Below are 18,935 nucleotides of genomic sequence, written 5' to 3'. Positions count from 1 at the left end.
GGAGAAAACTGTCTGTCAAGAGGTGGAAGATGGGTGGGCTGCTTTATCCTGGCCCTCCATTCCAAGGCCAGGCTGGAGTGCCTGAATCCCAAGGCTCAGGTGGGATGCCTCAGCATGGAGGCCCCCCATAAACACCCAAACACACGCTGGCGCATTCACAGAGACACTGAGAGCCATGGAGAGAAACATGCACACACAGATCCATTCGCACCTACACCCAAGCAAAGAGGAAGGCATGTATGCTGGCCCTGTGGCCCCAACACCAACCCTGGGCCTGTCTCCTAGGGCAGAGTGAGAGAAGGGAGACACATCATTCTTCTCCCGGCTAGTCCCTCTGGAGCCTACTCCCCATCCATCACACTGCAGCACACGCCCTGGTAGAAGTGTGCTGGCATCTGTGAGGGGAATGCGGGGCCTGGCGTGGCGTGTGCCTGCGTGTATGCACACACGTGTGTGGGGCTGTCAGCTCCATCTGCCGCTGAGTCACTTGTTTATTCTAGCTCCACGCTGGGGCCGAAACTGCCGCCGTGTTGGCCGCCAAAGCCTGCCTGCCTTTTCCAGCCTCTCTGGCCTCCCGTCAGGGAGTTGGGGAGGAGGAGCCCCCACCCCACTCTTGGCTGAGGGTGAGTATGCAAGTGTGTGTGTGAGAGAGAAGAGTGGCTGTGTCTGTCTCTGATTGCCTGTGAGATGGGCTGTGTGCAGGAGGGAGCACAAGGAGATGGGGGGAGGTGGGGAAGCCCCCCCACCAAGGACAACTCTGGCCTTTCCTTGGGCCTCAGCTTCCCCTAGAAAACTGATTTTACTGTCCACCTGGCAGCCCTCCTAAGGAGGTCCCTGTCTTGGGTTCCAAGAATGCTCGGTAGGCCGGAATGGAGTCAGAGGGCAAGTGTGGTCCAGCCCCTGGTCCAAGAGCCTTAACCCAGGTATCTTGGGACCCATGGAGATGGGACCTCTGAAACGTGGGGCTGGCCCACTCCCCTTGCACACACACATAAACACACACAACGGTGTGTCTGCATGAATGTAACATCACATAAAGACATCCATGTACAAACAGATACACACACATGCATGTCTAATCCCTCATCCCACCCCATTCACCTGTGTGTGCCACCTGGCACTGAGCGCAGCTCTTGGCAAATAACCAAACAAACAACACACACTACACACACAGGCGAAAGGACTAGGGCACACACATACTCCATGCTGGGCGACCGGAGAGCAATGGGTTGACCCAGAATTCAAAGCCACAGCAAACATCTCATAGCCTCACTTACCAGATCTAAATGGTCCTCAGTCTGGGAGCAGAAACAAAACCAAGGGGATGGTTCAGTCTCTAGCCTCTGCCCTCCCCTCAAACCCCTGCCCTCACAGCCATCCCATCTACCTCTTTGCAGAGGAGCAGGATGGCTCTCACCAGCCTAGGACAGAGCTCTTCACTGTCTTGACTGATTTCCAGAAAATGCCACATCCCAATGTCCATCGGTTAGGAAATCCTCACAGTCTAATTCCCATCCCTCTGCTGTAATGGCAAATCCTTCCTATCATCCTCCCCATCACAGAACCTTCTCTCCCACCTCCTGTCCCTTTTACTGCCCTTGAAGCTGGTGCTTCTGTGTTCCAACCTCTTGTATGGCCCTCTGAGAAGCAAGAGCTCATGAAAAGCCATGCTTCCATGCTCTCTTAGGAAGTCCTAACTGCTGGTTAACCTTCATCCCTCCTGCTGGAGCCAGCTCTCTCCTCCCTCGCCACCCTCCCATGCCCCACCGCTGCCCCTTCTCCCAACATCCACTCACCAAGTGATGCATCAACCCCTTCCCTCCCTGGGAAGTGATGACCCTCAGGTCAGGCTTGCGGCTTGGGGCTCCAAGCTGGGCGCTGTGGGTGGGTGGGGGCGGAGACTTGGCAGGGATGACCTTGTTTAGGCTGTTGCCATTAGCCACAGGGAGGAGGCCAGGGGAAGCCCGAGCACTAACGTAGCCATTCCCTGGAGAAGAGATGAGGGTAGAAGGGAAAACATGGACCCACCCCTCAGCCCTGTTAACTGCCCCCAAGCCAGGACTTCTATCACCAAGAACCTCACAAAGCCATGCGCAGGCTTTGAGTGGGTGCTGAGCTCTCTGATTCTCCCCTAAAACCGTCCTGTCTTGGAGAAAGGGGAGAAGATGCCTTACTCCCAAATCACTGGGTTTATCCCCCTGCCTCCAAACTACACGTGATGAGGCTGGGTGGCAGAGCTCTGAGATTGTAGGAAGAACTGGAAATGGAAACCGCAATGGCCAAGAGGCTCTTCCGCAGCCAAGCCTCTCCCTGCCTTTTCTCTTCTTTGGTCTCCACGGACAGGAAATCCGGCACCTTCTGATCCCACAAGCTGCCCCAAACTGGGCCCACAGTGACCTAGGTTGGAGGAGGGATGGTGGCCTGGAATTTAGGCTTCGATGAGAATCCTGGTCACCAGGGCAAATCAACCACTGACTACTCCCTTCGCCATGAGCTGGGGATGCTGTGATGCAGACGAGCACATGACGAGACACCCACAGCTCTGGGGCAGAGGAGCCATGCGCTGGTGGTGGTGTCGTTACTGGCACTGGGGGACTGATTAACATAGCCACCACCATAATTAGACTGGAAATAACAAGCATAATGACTATCTTTTACATTTGTTCCACACTCCACAATCTACACAGGGCTTTCACACACATATTATCTTATTTATCCTGCAAAACGGACAGGACGTGTATCATTAGCCCTATTACAGAAGAGAAAACTTGAGGCCTGGTTGGCAGAGATGTAATGACTTGTCCAGGGCCACAAAGCCTTCCACGTGCTGGACTTCAGGGCCCACAAGTATCATTGTTCCCTTAAGATCTGAAGGCACTTCTCTGGCCCTCTCCTTCCAGAGGGAGGGGTATTCACCCATTCCCCCATTTCCTGACCCCAGTACACAACTACTGCCAAAGGGGTATTATATGGTGTGTAGGGCTAAGCTGGGGGATTCTAAAGCCCAGAGATGTGGGGGTGACCACAGTCAGAAGTGTCACCTTGCTCTGTCCCCTGAGAGTACACTGTTGCCCTGGAAGTGTGTGGCACCTCCATCCCAATTCCCGGATCACTCTGGGAATGGCAGGAATGTCAGGGTGACGTCAATGGTGACATTCGAAGTCATAGTCACCAGCCGGACAACGGCACAGGGCAGGAGGGGGCTGTCAGCTGTGGGGGTGGGGGGATGCAGGGAAAGCAGCCTTTCTTCTGTGGCTTATAGACGTGTGCTCACAAGTTCACATCTAACGTCTGGATATTTCCACAAGAGTGAGGATGTCTGCCTGTGTGTGAGTCTGTGCCTACTGTCTGTCAGCAATGCCAGATACTCACACCCTCCAGATCCCACCCAGACGCCCTCATTCAACTGGAAAAACCTGGGTCTTCTCCTCCAACTAGAATTGTTGGTCCCTTCTCACCACTTGCCCAGAATTCCCTGAGCCTCCATCTCTGCTGAACATCCACACCAATCACGCCACAGACAAGAAAATGCTGGGGCTTAAAAATCCTCAGACTCTACATCCAATTCAGGCCCTGGGATCTTCCTCTCCTCTAATCCAGATCCTTCTTGCTCCCTGGCCCCTGAGGCCACTGAGCAGGCAGATCCCACCCCACCCCCAGGCAGGGCGGCTGCACTCACCGACAGGGCTGGGGCAGGCTCCGTTAGCACTGGTGAGGTCCCCTCCCAGCATGGCCCCTGAAGAGAGAACAGAACCATGACGAGCTGACAGGAGGCCCCCTTCCAGAGTGAGTCTTGGGGACTGAACAGAGGGAGGAATCTCAGTTCCTTCCCTCAGGAGCCACATAAACGGGAGACTGCTGAGGCAGGTGAAGGGAAATACACTGTTGAAAATGGGTCCCTGAGTCTCCATCACACCTCATTTCTCCCTCACTTACTCACCTCCCAGCCCACTCACCCGCACTGGCTGGCCGCTGGGGCAGGCCGGGAGATACACTGTTCCTCTGTAGTGCTGGCTGCTGGGGAGACAGGAGCCGTGGGTCCGTGAGGGATGACGTCACCAGGGAAGGGGTGACCAGGGAGCCGCTGGGATTGCTGAACTGCAGTGAGCTCTGATTGGACACGGGCACCGTGACGGGCATGGCAAAGTTGGGGGCCGGGACAGCTGACTAGATAGAAAACAGAGAGGCAGGGTCAGGCCAGGGTGATCTCCTACCCTGGACCCACTTTGCCTGAGAGGGCAGGCAAGGGTTCTTCTAGTCTCTAGGCTGTGCATCCTAGGGCCGGCAGCTCCATCTCTCTGCTCTGGGCCCTCTTGGAGTCCTGCCTGCCACTCCCACCAAGGAAGTCCGTTGGTGGGAAGGCTTTGGGATCCAGTTCTGGCCCAGAGAAGGAGAACAAGGCTCTGTTCACTGCAGACAGGGCCTGGAACCCCCCTAGTGGAGGTGGGTTAGTCCTCAGCCAGGCAGGACACAGGGAGCAGGTTAGAGGCCCTGAGTACAGACCCAAATTCACACACACAGCTGTTAAAGGCCTGCACCATGGGTCAAGACGTCATTTCACTTGCAGTCTCTCATCCATCCAGCCTGCTGCAAAGGGTGCTCACCCCACCTCACTGCCTTCCCCTTTAGCAATCTCTGCTTCCCCTAAATAATGCTAGAGTATATTAGGCTGGGGATGTCAAAGCAGGCCCAAGGGGCCCTCTCCCCAAAAAAGATCCAGACAAAGAGCACATTCTCTACTTTCCTCTCATCTAAGGATCTCAAGTCATCTACACACTTCTTGCTGGTGAGGGGAATAGCCCAAGCCTCTCCCGGCCTATGCTTCATCCAAGATGAGTCTCAGCAAGTGTCACAAGTTTATTATGACCAAGGTCAGAGGTTCCTCAGTGGTCACCAATAGCCCCAGCATGGCTCAGAGCGGAACACCCATCAGAGGCAGCCGAGGGCCGGGCCGGGCCGGGCCGGGGCGCGAAGCCACACCATGCAGCACAGGGAGGCTCTCCTCCATGCGACTACTCACGGCCAGTCTATAACTCTGCATCATTTTATCAAACTCCTCGTCTATCTTTTTATATTTCTCCTCCGTCTGGGGGGTCAGGGCAAACACCTCGTCCACCTCAGGGCTCTCACATTCCCTGTGCTTCTTGTGCAGCGCCTGGGGGGGAAGGGGCCGGGAGGGGGGCCAACAGAGAGAGAGTGAGTGGGGCTCACCCCATAGCGCCGGAAGAGCCCGTCGAGCTCCTCGCTGGCGCGCCGGTACTTGTCCTCCAGCAGGGGGCTCTGTTCCAGCGAGTCCTCCCCGTCGGGCTCTGGGCTGTCGCAGCCGTTGAAGCCCTTCTTCCTCAGGGTCTGTAACCGCACCACTACCGTCAGCGGGGGGTGAGGGTCCTCCCCCGCCCGCCTCCCCAGAGCTCCTTCCAGCCCTTGCCTAAGACCCTCCTACTTTTCCCCAACCTCTTTCCTCAGGGTTCCCAGCATCTCCCCAGCCCCCTCCCTCAGTGTGCCCCTCCCCTCCTGGGGCACTATGTGAAGATGTGGTTGGTGGGGGAGGTATCAGAACACAGGGGTCATGTGCAAGGTGGGCCTAACTCAGAGAAGGCACTTGGCACAGACACACGTGCTTCCAAGGTGATATGTGGGGAGGGGGCTCTCTGGGGCATGGGTTGAGGGGCTGGTGCCCTGGGCCAGCCCCGGACTGACCACTCTTGGGCAAGTGCCAGCCAGAGGCACGGAGACTTCCCCAGGGGAAAATATTCAACACTGGCTTTGCCCAGCTCAATTCCTGGGTTCTCCTTAGAAGAAGAGAGAAACAGAGGGAGAGAGAAATAGGGGAGAGAGAAAGAGAGAAAGAGAAGAGAGGGAGAGGAATCAGAGGGAGAAAGGAAAAGAGGGAACGGGCACTTGAGTCCCCACTCTACCAGCCCGCACGCTGTCCCTGCCCAGAGGCCAGCGCTTCTCACATGTGTGCATGCGTCCACACAAGGCAGGGCACACCTGCTGGGTCTGGAGGAGACCCCAAAGCTGCCCTCTCCATGCTCAAAACAGCTTCACAGATACTTGTTTTGTCTATAAAATGAATGCAAATTTTACATTCTAGCCCAGAATAAGTCTGTTTTCTCTAATATAAAAAAATAAAGGAATTTCCTCCAAATCTTTGAGTTAAAGCCTCACTCCAGGAAGGCAGGCCTGGGGCTTCCGGACACCCTCTTCATCAGCAAAAGTTATGTACCCCCAAAGCACATGGACCTCAGTGGGCAAAGCAGGAACAGGGCTGTCTCATTCAGTTCACACAACACCCTTCAAAGCAGGCAGTGGCCCCATTTGGCGGAGGTGGGCACCAAGGCCCGAGGAGGCAAAACCACCTGCCCAAGGCCACGTGGTCAGGAAAGGCCAGAGCTGGGTCCCAAAGGCCATGTCCTTCAACAGTTCACAATGTCAGCTCTCTGAAACAGAAAGTTGAGCCATAGGGACCCACAAAGGGACAGAGACAGAGCAGGAGAGATGGAGACAAAGAAAAAGAGTCGGATGCAGGAGCAGACCACAAGATGGAGAAGGGGGAAACAGAGAGAGAAAGAGAGAGTGTGAAAGAAGACAGAGCAGAGAGCCGTCATGTCACGCCTGACACACATTCAGAAAGGCTCTCTGAGAGGGCTACAGTGGGAGTGGGCTGGGTGGGCAGCCCCACCTGACATCTACTTGCTGCCCCTCCTTCCTCCCTGGGCCGGGGTTTGTGTGAGAGGATGTGGGTTTATACGTGTGTGCACGCAGGTGAGGGGCTATGAGGGGCCGGTGTACACAGGCATGTGCTCGGGCAGGTCCGTGTGTACGTGCTGCGTGGGCATGTGATGTGCAGTTGCAGGCAGGGGGTGGGGTCTGGGTATGTGGGCCCACCTCGATGATGTCGGCGTTGGTGCGGCTCTCGTGCGGCTCGTTGTACTCTGTATACTTGAGCAGCACCTTGTCCATGTCGGTGCTGGCGTACTGGAACAGCTTGTTGGAGTGGTTGAAGATGATGAGCGCGATCTCGCAGTCGCATAGCACGCTCAGCTCATAGGCCTTCTTCATCAGCCCGAACTTCCGCTTAGTGAATGTCACCTGTAGGTGGGCAGTCAGGTCTGGCTCAGTCAAGGCCTGCCCAGGAGTCCCAGCCTACAGGCAGCTGGAAAGAGCCCCTGCCTTGGGAGGCCCCATTCTCAGGGTGACACAGCCCTGATCTAAGGAGCCCCTGGTCTGGGGAATGAACAGGCCAGGACCTCTCTGCCAACACATGGCCAAGACATAGCCCAGAGTCAACTCACTGAAGGGAGAGGATTTAGATGGACAGAACTCCACACCTCTGTGCTGGGGGCTATAAAGAGGTCAGGGAAGGAGAAGAGAAGGGCTCCCTGGCTCTTCCCTTGAAGGAGGAAGAGGGGAAGGATTCATCTCGGAAAGGGGGCAGCCCTGGTGCGGCCTGCAGCTTGCATGCAGCTCCTGGGGAGGGGCACAGGTCCATGTGGCTGCAGCAACAGATGAGCCTCAGGGTTCTGGGACACAGGGTTCTGAGAGCTGCAGGGAGGCGAGGCTCCTCTTCTCTCAACTCAGCCTTTCCCCTTCCATAATGGCCTCCACAGCCCCCTTCTTCCAGGAAACCCTCTTGGAGTGGCTGGACGGAACGGAGGCAGAGGCCAGCTCCCTGCCCTCACCCACTCTGTGTGGCTCCAAGACCTCCTCACCTGTCGGTTCCGCTCATCAGTGATTCGCTGGATCTGAATCTTTTTCCTCCCCATCTTCTCCGGGGATCCTCAGTGCCAGGGAGGGGAGGGGATCGCTGGGTGGTGGGTCTCGGCACGCCTTACACTGTGCTCATGAACGGTCTGGGACCAGCGCTCAGTTCATGGTCTGCAGGACACCTTCTGTACAGCCTCCTGGGAGGGGGTGGTCACGAGAGGACTGTCAGACCTGGCAACCCTCAGCCTGCTCCTTGACCACACGGGCCAGGCTCACAGCATCCCTCTGAGGGGCTAGCGGCATCTGAGCCCCATCCTCAAAGTGAGGAAATGGTGGTAACCTGAGGCAATGGCATGCCACAGCCAGGCACAAGTTGGAACTCACACTCAGGGCCCAGGACTCACACTATCACTCCTGCCCTCAGGTCCTAGGTCAGAGTACCAGGAGCTCCCTGGCTTCAGAGGGTCTGGGTCTTAGAGAATACCCCCCGCCCCCTTCTCCCCAGCGCCTGCCCAGAGTAGAGACATCTGGGTTCACCAGCTGCCCCTCTGGCCTAGAATGGTGCTTCCCGTTCTGGAGCGTGGTGCAGAGAATGTGCTGAGTGAACACCTGCCAAGGCTCTGAACAGCTAGCACAGTGTACCTGGTGCCAGGATGGGAGTGCTCTGGGGCCCCTAGCTCAAGAACATAGCAGAGCAGGTCTAGAGCAGTGGTACTCATACTCGGCTCACGGAACCCTGGAGCCTGGCGTCCCAGAGTGGGGCTGGGGCTGCAGGACCCCATCCCCTCAACCAGGGCTCCTCCACACCAATCCTTTACTCAGCCTCAGCCTAAAATTTTTGTTTGAAGGAACGGTTCTGCTGTTTTAAATAAACAAAATAAATAAACCACCCCCCCCGACCAGAGATCTGTAAATTTTTTCTGTAAAGGGCCAAATAATAACTATTTCAGGCTTTGCAGGCCATACAGTCTCTGTTGTAACTACTTGACTCTGCCAGTGCAGCATCAAAGCAACTGTAGACAACACATAAACAAACGAGGACGGCTGTGCCCCAATAAAACTAGATTTAGAAGAGCAGGCACGGGTCAGATCTGGCCCCTGGGTCACAGTTTGCCGACTCCTGCTCTAGAGGAATGGGCCAGGTCTAGAACCCAAGTTCAGTCAGAGTAGTGCTTCCCAACCCTGTCCACCTTGAAGCACAGAGAGAAAACACAGAGCCTACTGATAAACCAAGGAGGCCACTGGCAGCCAGGGGACGCAGGCACCAGGCAGAGGGATCCCCATCCCAGAACACCTGTAAACCAATCACAGACTACCGAGCCAGGACAAGAAACACTTCCGCACTGTACATCTCCAGGATGGGAGGGGGACCAGGAGTGGGAGCCCAGCCTGGGCCAGAAAAGGTATGCAGTCTCAGGGGTGGACAGTGCCCAAAGAGGGTGGGTGAGCCCTCGGGGACTGGAAGGGCTCAGGGTGGGACGGAGGCATGAGATGACCCCAGGACCCCTCTAGCTCTGTGATTCCAAAGGTAGAGCCTCCTGGGAGATGGTGGAGGGCAGTGAGCATGGAGCCCAAGCTTTCTAAAGCCACTCTGATTGGGTCCTGGGAGGAGTGTGGCCCTCAGAAGTCTAGCCCTCCCCTCTAGAACGCCCCCTCCACACAGCCCCTTCCAGAGACCCCACTGCAGAGTCCAGGAAGGTGGGCTCTCACCTCTCCTGGGCAGAGGTATCCAGGGAGCCTCTGTCTTGACCTCCCCTCTAACCCAGGCAGAGGGGTCACTGGGGTGTTTGATGACAGATATCTGTAATTATGAACCCCCTCCCCAGCCCCCATTTCCAATGGCTGCTCAGCTTCCCTGGAGCCTTTTCAGCTCCACTCAACTGTGGCCCCCAAGGTACCACAGTAGATGCCAAAGTTCAACCTTGGCATCTTGGCCATGGAGGGAAGGGGGAAGGGAGGGCAGGGAATCTATGGACTTGGGAGGAGCCAGGAATACCCCTTCCTACCCTTTCCCATTACCAGGACTGTACCCTGGGCTTCCCCTAGCCCCGGTGGAAAGAAGGCTTCTGCTCTGTCCAGATACCTTCAGAAAACAATGTGCTCCCTCCCTCCACCCCTCACTCTCTCTCTCCAGAGAGGGACCCCAGAATCCTCTTCCTCTCTTCCTTATCCTCAAGGTGCTCCTTGGGCCTCCTACTGTCCCCCCTCACACACTCCCTAGGACAACACCAACACCAGCCCTGCCAGCCCTGCCAGCCCTGAGTGGCTCAGCAGCCACCTCTTTCCTTGCCTGTGACCTCCATCTCTGCCAAACCCCCAGCACAAAGGCCTCAGCCCAAGGACTCCAGCTCCCCTGCTTCCCGGTGCAATCCAAAGGCTGTACTTTCTGGAACTGCAGTGGTATGGGCTCAGCAGGGAAGGTGGGGAGGGCACACTGAGGGCAAGGGGGCGCTAAGAAGAGGGCTTTTAAACAGGCCTGGCCTTGACACCCCCCCATCTAGACTGATCAATGCAGTCACTGCTGCACACCCCTGGCTTAGAGCATCTGCCTTACCTCCCTCTCCCATTTCACCGTCTCCCGCTGGCCACCTTTCCTTCGTAAGCGAATTCTTGCTGAGCTGTAAGCTCTATCAGCTCATGGCCAACACCACCTCCTCCTCCAAGTTGGGAGAGAACGCTCTCTCTACTCTCATGAGCCTTAGGAAAGTCATTCCTGCCATCCAACCTCATTCCTTTGGTTCTCCCAATTATGTACTCTCAGAGCATCCTGTTCTTTTCTTTCTAGCACTTACAGTTGTAAATAATTACAATTCTGTGCTTCTATTACATGCCTGGTTCCCAATGAGATGAAGCTTCCTGAGGGCAGGAACCACATTTTTTTTTTTTTACCACTCTGTCCCCTGTAAGAAAGACCTCAGGAAATGTCTGTTGAAAGGAAAAAATGATTGTTTCATTGTTGAGACCCTGTAAGAAGTCCTTCTTGTTGTCTAACTTGAATCAGTCCTGCTGCAGGACCAGCTCCTCTCACTCTGTCCTCTGTGGAGATAGAACACTTCCTCTCCCAGATGCCCCTGAAGCTTGTCCATTTGGATACCACCTACCCTCTAAACACTGCTGCTACTTCAGTCCTCAACCCTCCCTACCCTCGAGTTGGCTGGTACAGAGGGTGAGACTCTGAAGTCTTCTAAGGAGCAGCCCTGAGCACATGGAGATGGAGAGGATGGGGTTGCTTAGGCAACTGTCGCCTGGCAACCAGCTCCCTGGCTGATCTCCTACACCGCCCCCCCACACCCCCGCCTCATGCTGGGGGAGCTGGGATGGGAGAGGGATCAGGGCTGAGAAGATAGGGAAGCCATAGAGGCCCACTGAGCATCCTCTGACAGAGGGAAGTCAGGATTAAAAAAATCTAGGCCCCATCTTTCCCAAGTCTCTGCCGAGGTTGCCCAAAGCACTTTTCCTAACTCCACGTTCCCAGGGCCCCTTCCCCACTGCTGCTCCTACCTGTGCCAACACTGCCACCGGAGGAGGTGCCCTGCCTTGGGCAGTCCTTCCTCCAATCTAACCAGGAGCCCTCCAACAAAGAAGGCTCAGTCTGGACTAATCTCTTTCCCCTTCTGCTATCCATTCTACATTGTTGCAGTGTTTGAAAGCCCTGGGGCAAGAACATGAACTTAGCCTTGACTTTGGAAGGAGTAGCTGGGGCCTGGATGGGCACAAAGGACCCTAAACTGACCCTATCCAAAGTAAGGAGGCCTATCTTGTCCAAGCTTCCCTCCTGCTCAATTAGGGAGGTTTTAATGAACACCTGGACCTCCTTAATTAGCCCTCTGCCTAATTACCTAACCAACTGCCAGGAGCCAGAGGCCTGGGCATCTGTTCTCCAGATGTGAGCCTTTTCTCCCTGGCCTGGCCCCATTCCTCTTCTCCTTTCCAGCCTGCTCCTCCTCTAGGAAGCCCTCCCAGATGACCTGGCTTTTGGCTGCTTCTCCTGGAGCCCAGGGCTTGGGAGGGTTTAGGGCTGCCATGGAGACAGGGGGTTGGTCAGGATGGCCATCCTGAAGGCCCCAGGACCCACCCAATCCTGACCTCAGGCCACAGCTATGACTCCTTGGGCTGGCAGCATCTGTGTCACCAAAAGTACCCCCTCGAAGGCTCTGGCTGCTTCTGATTCACCCACTCAGGGCAGTGCTGGCAGGACAGGGTTGGGCAGGGTGGCCCTCCTGGGGGGTGGGGCTTGGGGGCAGGCAGAGGCAGGGCCTTCTACAACGATGACAACGATGGAGACAGAATGAGCAAAGAGGGAGGGAGGATGGCAGCTGGGCTGAGCCCCAGAGAGCCAGGCTCAGGCCCACTTTCTGCAGAGAAGGGTGGTTGCAGAGAAGCCTCAGCAAATGGAGAGCAGAGAGGACGCAGGGTAGGAGGCTCATCAGAAAACACCCTTGACAAGGAAGGGCTGAGGGAACCAGAGCTGGGGAGATCCAGAAGGATCCCCCTGGACAGCTATTGTTCCAAGCAGGGCTACAGACCCAACCGGAACCTGTGGGTCGTATTTACATGTAAACGAGGTACAAATAATATACCAAAGGTACCCTAAAGGGGTCTTGGTTTAGAGGGGGTAAAGGAGAAGAAACAGGCCCCTGCCTCCCCCAATGTAACACCTCTTGGTACCTGAGCAATATTCAAACCATTCTCGGGTTTCAGAATGATGCTATCTCAGTTCCTGTGTGAGGGTGGCCTGGGGCCAGTGGGGAGAGTTGGGGGGAGAGGTCAGGGCGGCCTCCTGGAGCTGCAGCTGCAGCAGGGCGGCCCTTCCTGGGGAGGTGCAGGAGCCATGCCTTCCAATGGCTGGCCTCCACCCCCTTTCCGGCTGTAGGCAGGGCAGTACCGACCACCCTTCTCCCCTGCACCCTCCCACCCATATCCACCTTCTGTCCCAGAGGCTCAGAGGAACTGCAGGGCATCTGCTTTCAGAGCTGCCATACCAGCACAGGCCAAAATGGAGCAGATGCCCAGAGAGGCTGAGTGAGCAGCCCCCCATCACAGAGCAACGGGGCTTCAACCCTGCTCTTCCACACAGTGAGAAAGGCATCTCTCATTAAGCAGCCCTTCATCCCTCCCTCCCAGGCTGCTCCAGGCTGCAGGCTGTGGACTGGAGGAGAAGGCAGGAGGCGCTGGAGACAGCTGTCATCCCTCCTCCCGCCCCTTCCCCGTGGCTGGGCTGCAGGGCATGAAATAAGCAGCAGGCGCTGGGGGAGGGGGTGACAATCCAATCCACCTGTCACCCCCACAGTCAGGCGGCCTCAAGCAGTCTGCTCACTAACGAGGGAGGAGGCGTGGGTGAGGCAGACATGAGGGGGGTGGCAGAGGGGGACAGACACACAAACGCAGGAAAAGAGACAGAGAAAAGAGGCAGAGAGGCCAAGAGGAAGGCAGAGTGTGGGGCAGAGGCAGAGACGGACAAGGAAAGGGTCAGATGAGAGGGAGAGAGAGAGACCAGACAGAGACAAAGATTCAGAGAGAAACAGGTAGAGAACAAGAGACAGGTGCAACAGCTGCTCGCAGAACCCTGAGGCTAGGCCGGGCGTGGGCGTAACCTGACAGGACACCAACCCTGCCCTCTGAAAACTTGCAGTCCAGCCAAGAGAGACAAGGGAAGGCCAGGTCCCATCTAGGGCGAGGGCAAGGAGAGGCAAGGGGCCCTTGGGGACCTGGACTGGGCCTGGGATGGAGCATCTCCCCAAGCCTGAGGGCAGGCCCCGAGAGCTGGCAGAGGTGAGCACAGGCCTAGGGCCTCTTAATCCCCTGGGAACGGCCCCCACTCCCAGCCCACCCCCACGGCTCACAACCTTCCTAGTCACTCTCTGAAGCACAGCCCTCGGACCTCTTCCCTCTAAGCAAAGACAGACGCTGAGGAGCTCTGGAAGACGGGGTGGGAAGGTGAACTCAGCAACTACCCCCCAAACACAGAAGGATGGGGCCCAGGCAAGAGGGCCCTGGGGTACACACAGGGAGCCGTTCCTTCACAAACACTGTACTGGCCCCGAAGTGGGGGCATCACCCCTCCGAAGTCTGAGCGAAGGCAGTGCTGGAGTCTCACACTAACCCCCCTCCCCAGCCTGGTCCCCACCCACTGTTCCCCGGCTCCTTCTTCCACTCCATTCTCTCTGCCCCCTCCCCCATGGCAGCCTCTTTTCATTCACCCCAGAGTTCTTCTGGGGTCTGCTCTCAAAGGCGCAGGCAGGTCCCCATCCCTGATCCTCCTCCCTTCGAAGTTCTGTTGGCAGGCTCACTTCTCAAACCCCTGGTTCCCACCATCTTCCCCTCCCTCGGGGACTCCCCTCCCCCAGCCCAGCAGCCTCAGGGTTGGGCAGGGGCTATTTTTAGCCTGGGCACTGAGCTAATTTTAACTCACCGACAAGGGACCTGGGGGCGGGCTGTCAGGCTGGGGGGAGGGAGGGAAGGACCAGTCCAGGAAAGCTGAACCTGGGGCAGGGGTGGTCTTGGGCCCCAGGCACCCTAGGAACACAAGTGGAGGCAGGCACCGCAGCCTCAGCTTAAGGAACAGGAATTGAGGTGCCAAGAGGAGCACCAGTGTGGGGAGCAGGGCTGGGAGCCCTCCCTCCAGCTTCCGCTGGACAACTCTCTCGAGCCCCACCCTAGGCTTCCCGCCCTCTTCTCCTTGGCAAATCTCCTGGGACGGGGTCATCCTGTTCTCTGCCCAGGAGATGCCTCTCCAGTGAGGGTCTGGCTCCTGAGCCTCCTCTACTGCTTCCCCACCCCAGCTTGTCCTTCCTGTAGTCTAGCTCTCATCCTTCCTGTAGCAGCTGTGAGGTTGTTTGCCTCCCTACAGAGGGAGCAGCCAACCCCCCAGCCAGGCTCCAACACCTCCCACCCCAGGCTCTGGCCTTCCCCTCAGGCCTCTGGACTGGCTCCTAGGAACCCCTCCCAACCCCCGCAAGTTCCTAGAGCCACCCAGCTTGATCTCAGGAAGAATTTGGGGGCAAGAGAAGATTGAGTCCTAGTAGAAAAGAGGTGGGTGAAGTAGAGCAAAGAATAGCCCGGGGAAATATGGGGGTCCGGGAGGGATTCAGGATGCCTGGGTCTAGTCCCTACTCTGGCCCCAACTCACTGTGTGACCTTGAATAAGTCACTGCCTCCTCCTCCCTCCAGGCTTCACCTCACCGGCCAGTACAGTGGGTGGGTGGAGTGGACTAGGTACCCAAGTGCCCTTACAGCCCAGAAATTTGGTTCCTGTGCTCTTTAGAGAGGCCCAAAGGAAGGGAGAGCAGGGCTATGATTCTCTGGAGAGGTAACAGAAGAGATGGCCGGTTGGGTTCACTGTCCTTCATCTTGAGGGGGAAGGCAATGTGGAGGCCAGAAGAGAGTGGAGAGGGGCTGATGAAGACAGAGGTGCTTTCTAAACAGTAACCCCCACAACAGATGGCCAAGGGGTGATAGAGGCTCGTGGTCAGCTGAGGCAGGTGCCAGGTGGGGCACACAAGGCCCTGGCAGCAGAGCTTCAGCCACCCCAATCTCCTCACACACCTGGAATGCCTGTCAGACCCAAGGCTTGAGGTCTTGCTTCTGGTTACTGAGTGGCCACTGGCCCAAGGTCAATGTCATGGTCATTAGTGGGGCCAGTTCTGGAACCCAAGCCTGAGCCTTGCTTCATGATCGGTAATGACTCACTACTACTCATTTGCATGGGGATTTGCATAGTGTCTCTGACCTTATTCCATCAGGCTCAACTTCCCATTCCAGGACCTGGGCCACCGCCACTCAGCATCCCTAGGTACTCAGGGACCCCAAGCAGCGTTCTTGGTACCTCAGGCCTCCAGTGCCATTCTTCTCCTCCAGAAAGCATGTCTGAATTGATAAATACCCCCAGGAGTATCATCTTTCTAGAGCTTTCAGTCCAACTGGTCATCCTCTCCCGTCTAGGTCCCCTGTCCAGGAAGGGAAGTGGGCGGGGGAAGGTGAGATTATGAGGAATAAGCAAGCACTGCAGCCAAGGAGTTCGATAAATTCCTAGGGTGAAGTGTGATGGCTCCACAGTGATGCTGCCTGGGGCTCCGCAACAGAAAAGCCTCATTACCCTCCTTAGCGCCGAGGGTGGGGCGGCAGCAGGATGGGAGTGGGCTGTGCTTTCCTTCTACCTCTGTTCCCACTTCTAAAATCCACTCGTGAGAGCGCAAAATGAGGGGAAACGGCCTCGTACGGCAGGCAGGATATATGCAAGACTACAGAGAAGACTTCCCAGGTCTGAGTTCTTGGCCTCAAATTAGCCTCTGGGGCTCAAATTTGCTTTGTTAGAAGTCACCCAACCCAGCATGGGCAGCCGGTAACATTTGGGAGAGCACGGGAGCCCTGGCATTACACTCCAACCAATGGGAGCAGGAAGACAACCAGTCCCCTGCCTACCTTGAAGAGGTCAAACTGACCTCCGCTTGTCCAGTTGTAGTATCTACACCTCCAGCCATACCCTCTGAAACAATGGAGCCCAGCAGTGGTCTCCTTTCCTGGGAAGTCCTTCCTGCTATCTAACCACCATCCCTCCTACTGCAGCCAACCCTTATATTGCAACCTAAGCCCATGTCAGTCATCTGGACGAGAGTGGTGGACAGGGGCCCCTGGCTATTCGAAGCCTTGACTGAGGAGAGGTGGGGGCGGTTGGGACGGTTAGTGTGTCACCTTCCACCTCCCCACCCAACTTCCCTCTGGGGTCTCAGGAGACAGAAGTGAAAGTGGCAGCTGGGGCCTTGGGGGCGGGTCAGCTTAAGAGCCGTTGGGGTGAGTATACTGCTACCAGTGCTGGGTCTGGGCTACTTGCCATTGCAGCAGGTGGGCTGATGGTTAGATCAGGGGAGGGACTTCCCATGGAAATGAGGGCATGGGGCAACTATGGAGTGTGGGCCCCTGGCCAAAGGAAAAGCAGGCTCAGGGAAAAAGTGGAGAAAAGCAGGCAGTAGACAGTCTCAGAAGGGCATTCCCTTTCAGGGCAGTGGTTTGTCCCCTTGTTTAAAGAGCAAGATCCTTTCTTCCCCACAGAACAGGGGCATGGCTGCTTTGGCTGAAGCAGATGAAAGGGGTCTGGGCCCTGACTGCTGGGAGGTGAGGGCAAGGAGAGAGGGCAGGGGGCCCCCTGAGGCCTGGGCCTTCAGACTGGACAGCACCAATGCTGATGGCAGAAAAGGTGGAGGATCAGAATGTGAAGTGTCCACCTACAATTACAGCCAGGGGGGTGAAAGAGGCCAATCCAATCAGGGAAAGCAAATCCTCCTAGAGACATCATGACCTCAGGAAGCCACGGAGGATTTAAAGGGGCCGCTGAGGGCAGTGGCCAGGTCTCCTTCTGACTCGAAGGACAGTCCTCCAAGCCCCTGGCAGGGGAGGGCAGGCAGTGCGGCTGCGTGGGCCTGCTGAGGCGGCCGGCCAGGCAGCTCTTACAGGATTAGCTTGCTGCTTTCAGGAAAGGTGCCAGGTGAAGCTAAGATGCCCAGCCAGATGGAAGGGGGCCGGGCGGCCGGCTTGGTAGGGGTGGGTACCTGCACACAGCTATACAAATACTCACCCCCAGATTTGATTTGTGCCCCTCACCAACACCCAGCTCCTCACTCTTTCCTAAAGACACTGTGCAAAGAGCCCTCTGATTTCTGCCACCTAGCACCCCTGCCCACCAAGCTTGCTCTGCCGTTTCTATGACCTGGAGCTGTCCTTCCTCTGAGTGGGAAGTCCTCCCTGTTGTCTACTCTCAATCCTTCTGCTATACTTTACAACCAGGGCCCCACCCCAGGGAGCAGGTGAGGGGCCAGGAGGTTCCTCCTTTCCCCTCCCTGTCAGCTCCCCACCCCCTGGACTGACAGGTGGGGGAGACAAGAGAGAGCAGCTGTGCCAGGACACCTGTCCCCACCCAGTCAGCCGGGGCCCCACAGGCCTGCCATGGGGTATGCAAAGGGGAGTCAGCAGAGAGGCAGGCAGCTGTGGGGGCAGGAGGAAAGGGGCTCAGAGGTCACGGAGAGATGTGACTGAGAAGGCCCGAAGCACCTCTTTGAGATCAGCCCTTCCTCCTAGTCTACCCCCAACCATTGTCCCTCACAGAACACAGAATACACACATGCTTTGAAAGGAAAAACTCCGGGTGCGAGGTGATCTGCTCCATCCCCTTGTCTCCATGTCACTTGATCCAACTGGAGTGGGGAGATTCCACAAAAAGGAAGAGACCGACCCCTCCTCTCCCCACCCACGCCCACTCCCACCGTAAGTTTTCCTTTGAGGATTGGGGATGAGCTCCCTCTTATTCCTTGTGCTCCCAACCCTCAACCCCAAGTATTTGCTGGCGGGGTGGGGAAATCATGAGGAGTAAGAAAGCACGCAGCCAGAGGGATTTGCTAAGACTCATGGGGCGAAGTGTGGAGGGGGTAGGTCCGGAGACAAGGAGACAGCTGGCTGGGGAGGGCAGGGCTGGGCTCTGCTTCCCAAGCCCATCCCAGGGTCAGACTGAGCCCCAGACCTGGAGGTCTCCTCAGGCCTCCCCAGCCCCCCTCCACACCAAGTCCTTACCCAGGGACCTTGACTTCACCCCACCTTCTGGGTGGCTGCCTTAGCAGGCAAGTCCTAGGCCTTGACATTGGGCTGGAGCTGATGTCTGGAAGAAAGGATGCACCCCCTTTCTAAGCACCCACTCTGAGTTGAGCACCATACATTTTCCCACTGAACCTCCTTCCTTTCCTAATGAGGAAGGAGGTTCCTTTTCTCTCTTTCATAGAAATGGAAACCAACTCAGAAACAGGCAGGGACTTGCCCAAGGTCACCCGAAATAAGTGGCAGAGGTGGGCTGACTCCTGAGCACACTGCTTCCCCGCGTGACCTGGACTGAGAGCAGGCAGGGTCTCCCTCCACCGGAGAGTTACAGCACATTCCTTCCATGGCAGATCCCCTAATTTCTGAGCCTGGGAAGCTCGTGTCGGCCATGCCTCTTGCCTTCAGACAAGCCCAGGACTCTTGTGGCTCAAGTCGTCCCACTCTAGTCTCGCTCCTCATCCATCTCAGGTGGTAGCTCAAGGGGTACTAACGGGTACGCAGGAGGGGTCCCTGAGTGCCATCCGTTCCGCCTTCATACCGCTGCTTTGGGGGCTTTCTCCCATGGCGGTCAATCAGAAGACAACACGTTCTCAGGGAACTGAAGCACACCCCCCTCAATTTGCCACCAAACCCTAATCCTCTGC

The 18,935-nt window shown here is 56.7% G+C and overlaps 1 protein-coding gene across 7 annotated transcripts in view; it reads right to left on the bottom strand.

Annotated features, from left to right (window-relative positions):
- MEF2D (myocyte enhancer factor 2D) overlaps positions 1–18,935 on the bottom strand; it is a 33,194-nt gene that overhangs the window by 8,844 nt on the left and 5,415 nt on the right. For 2 of the 7 annotated variants that reach the window (XM_070608598.1, XM_008516814.2), the window contains exons 2-8: positions 7,716–7,907; positions 6,892–7,095; positions 5,212–5,349; positions 3,957–4,167; positions 3,680–3,736; positions 1,797–1,987; positions 1,278–1,298 (exon numbers count right to left, since the gene is read on the bottom strand). In XM_070608598.1, coding sequence (XP_070464699.1) covers positions 1,278–1,298; positions 1,797–1,987; positions 3,680–3,736; positions 3,957–4,167; positions 5,212–5,349; positions 6,892–7,095; positions 7,716–7,769 — 876 coding nt within the window. In that variant the 5' untranslated portion in view covers positions 7,770–7,907. Of the gene's footprint in view, positions 1–1,277; positions 1,299–1,796; positions 1,988–3,679; positions 3,737–3,956; positions 4,168–5,020; positions 5,156–5,211; positions 5,350–6,891; positions 7,096–7,715; positions 7,908–18,935 lie in introns of all 7 variants that reach the window. The other 5 variants (XM_070608599.1, XM_008516815.2, XM_070608600.1 and 2 more) reach the window with 3 other exon arrangements.

This window comes from Equus przewalskii, unplaced genomic scaffold (genome assembly GCF_037783145.1).
Source record: "Equus przewalskii isolate Varuska unplaced genomic scaffold, EquPr2 ChrUn-9, whole genome shotgun sequence".
Taxonomy (NCBI): Eukaryota; Metazoa; Chordata; class Mammalia; order Perissodactyla; family Equidae; genus Equus; species Equus przewalskii.
This window is presented reverse-complemented; position numbering and strand designations above follow the sequence as displayed.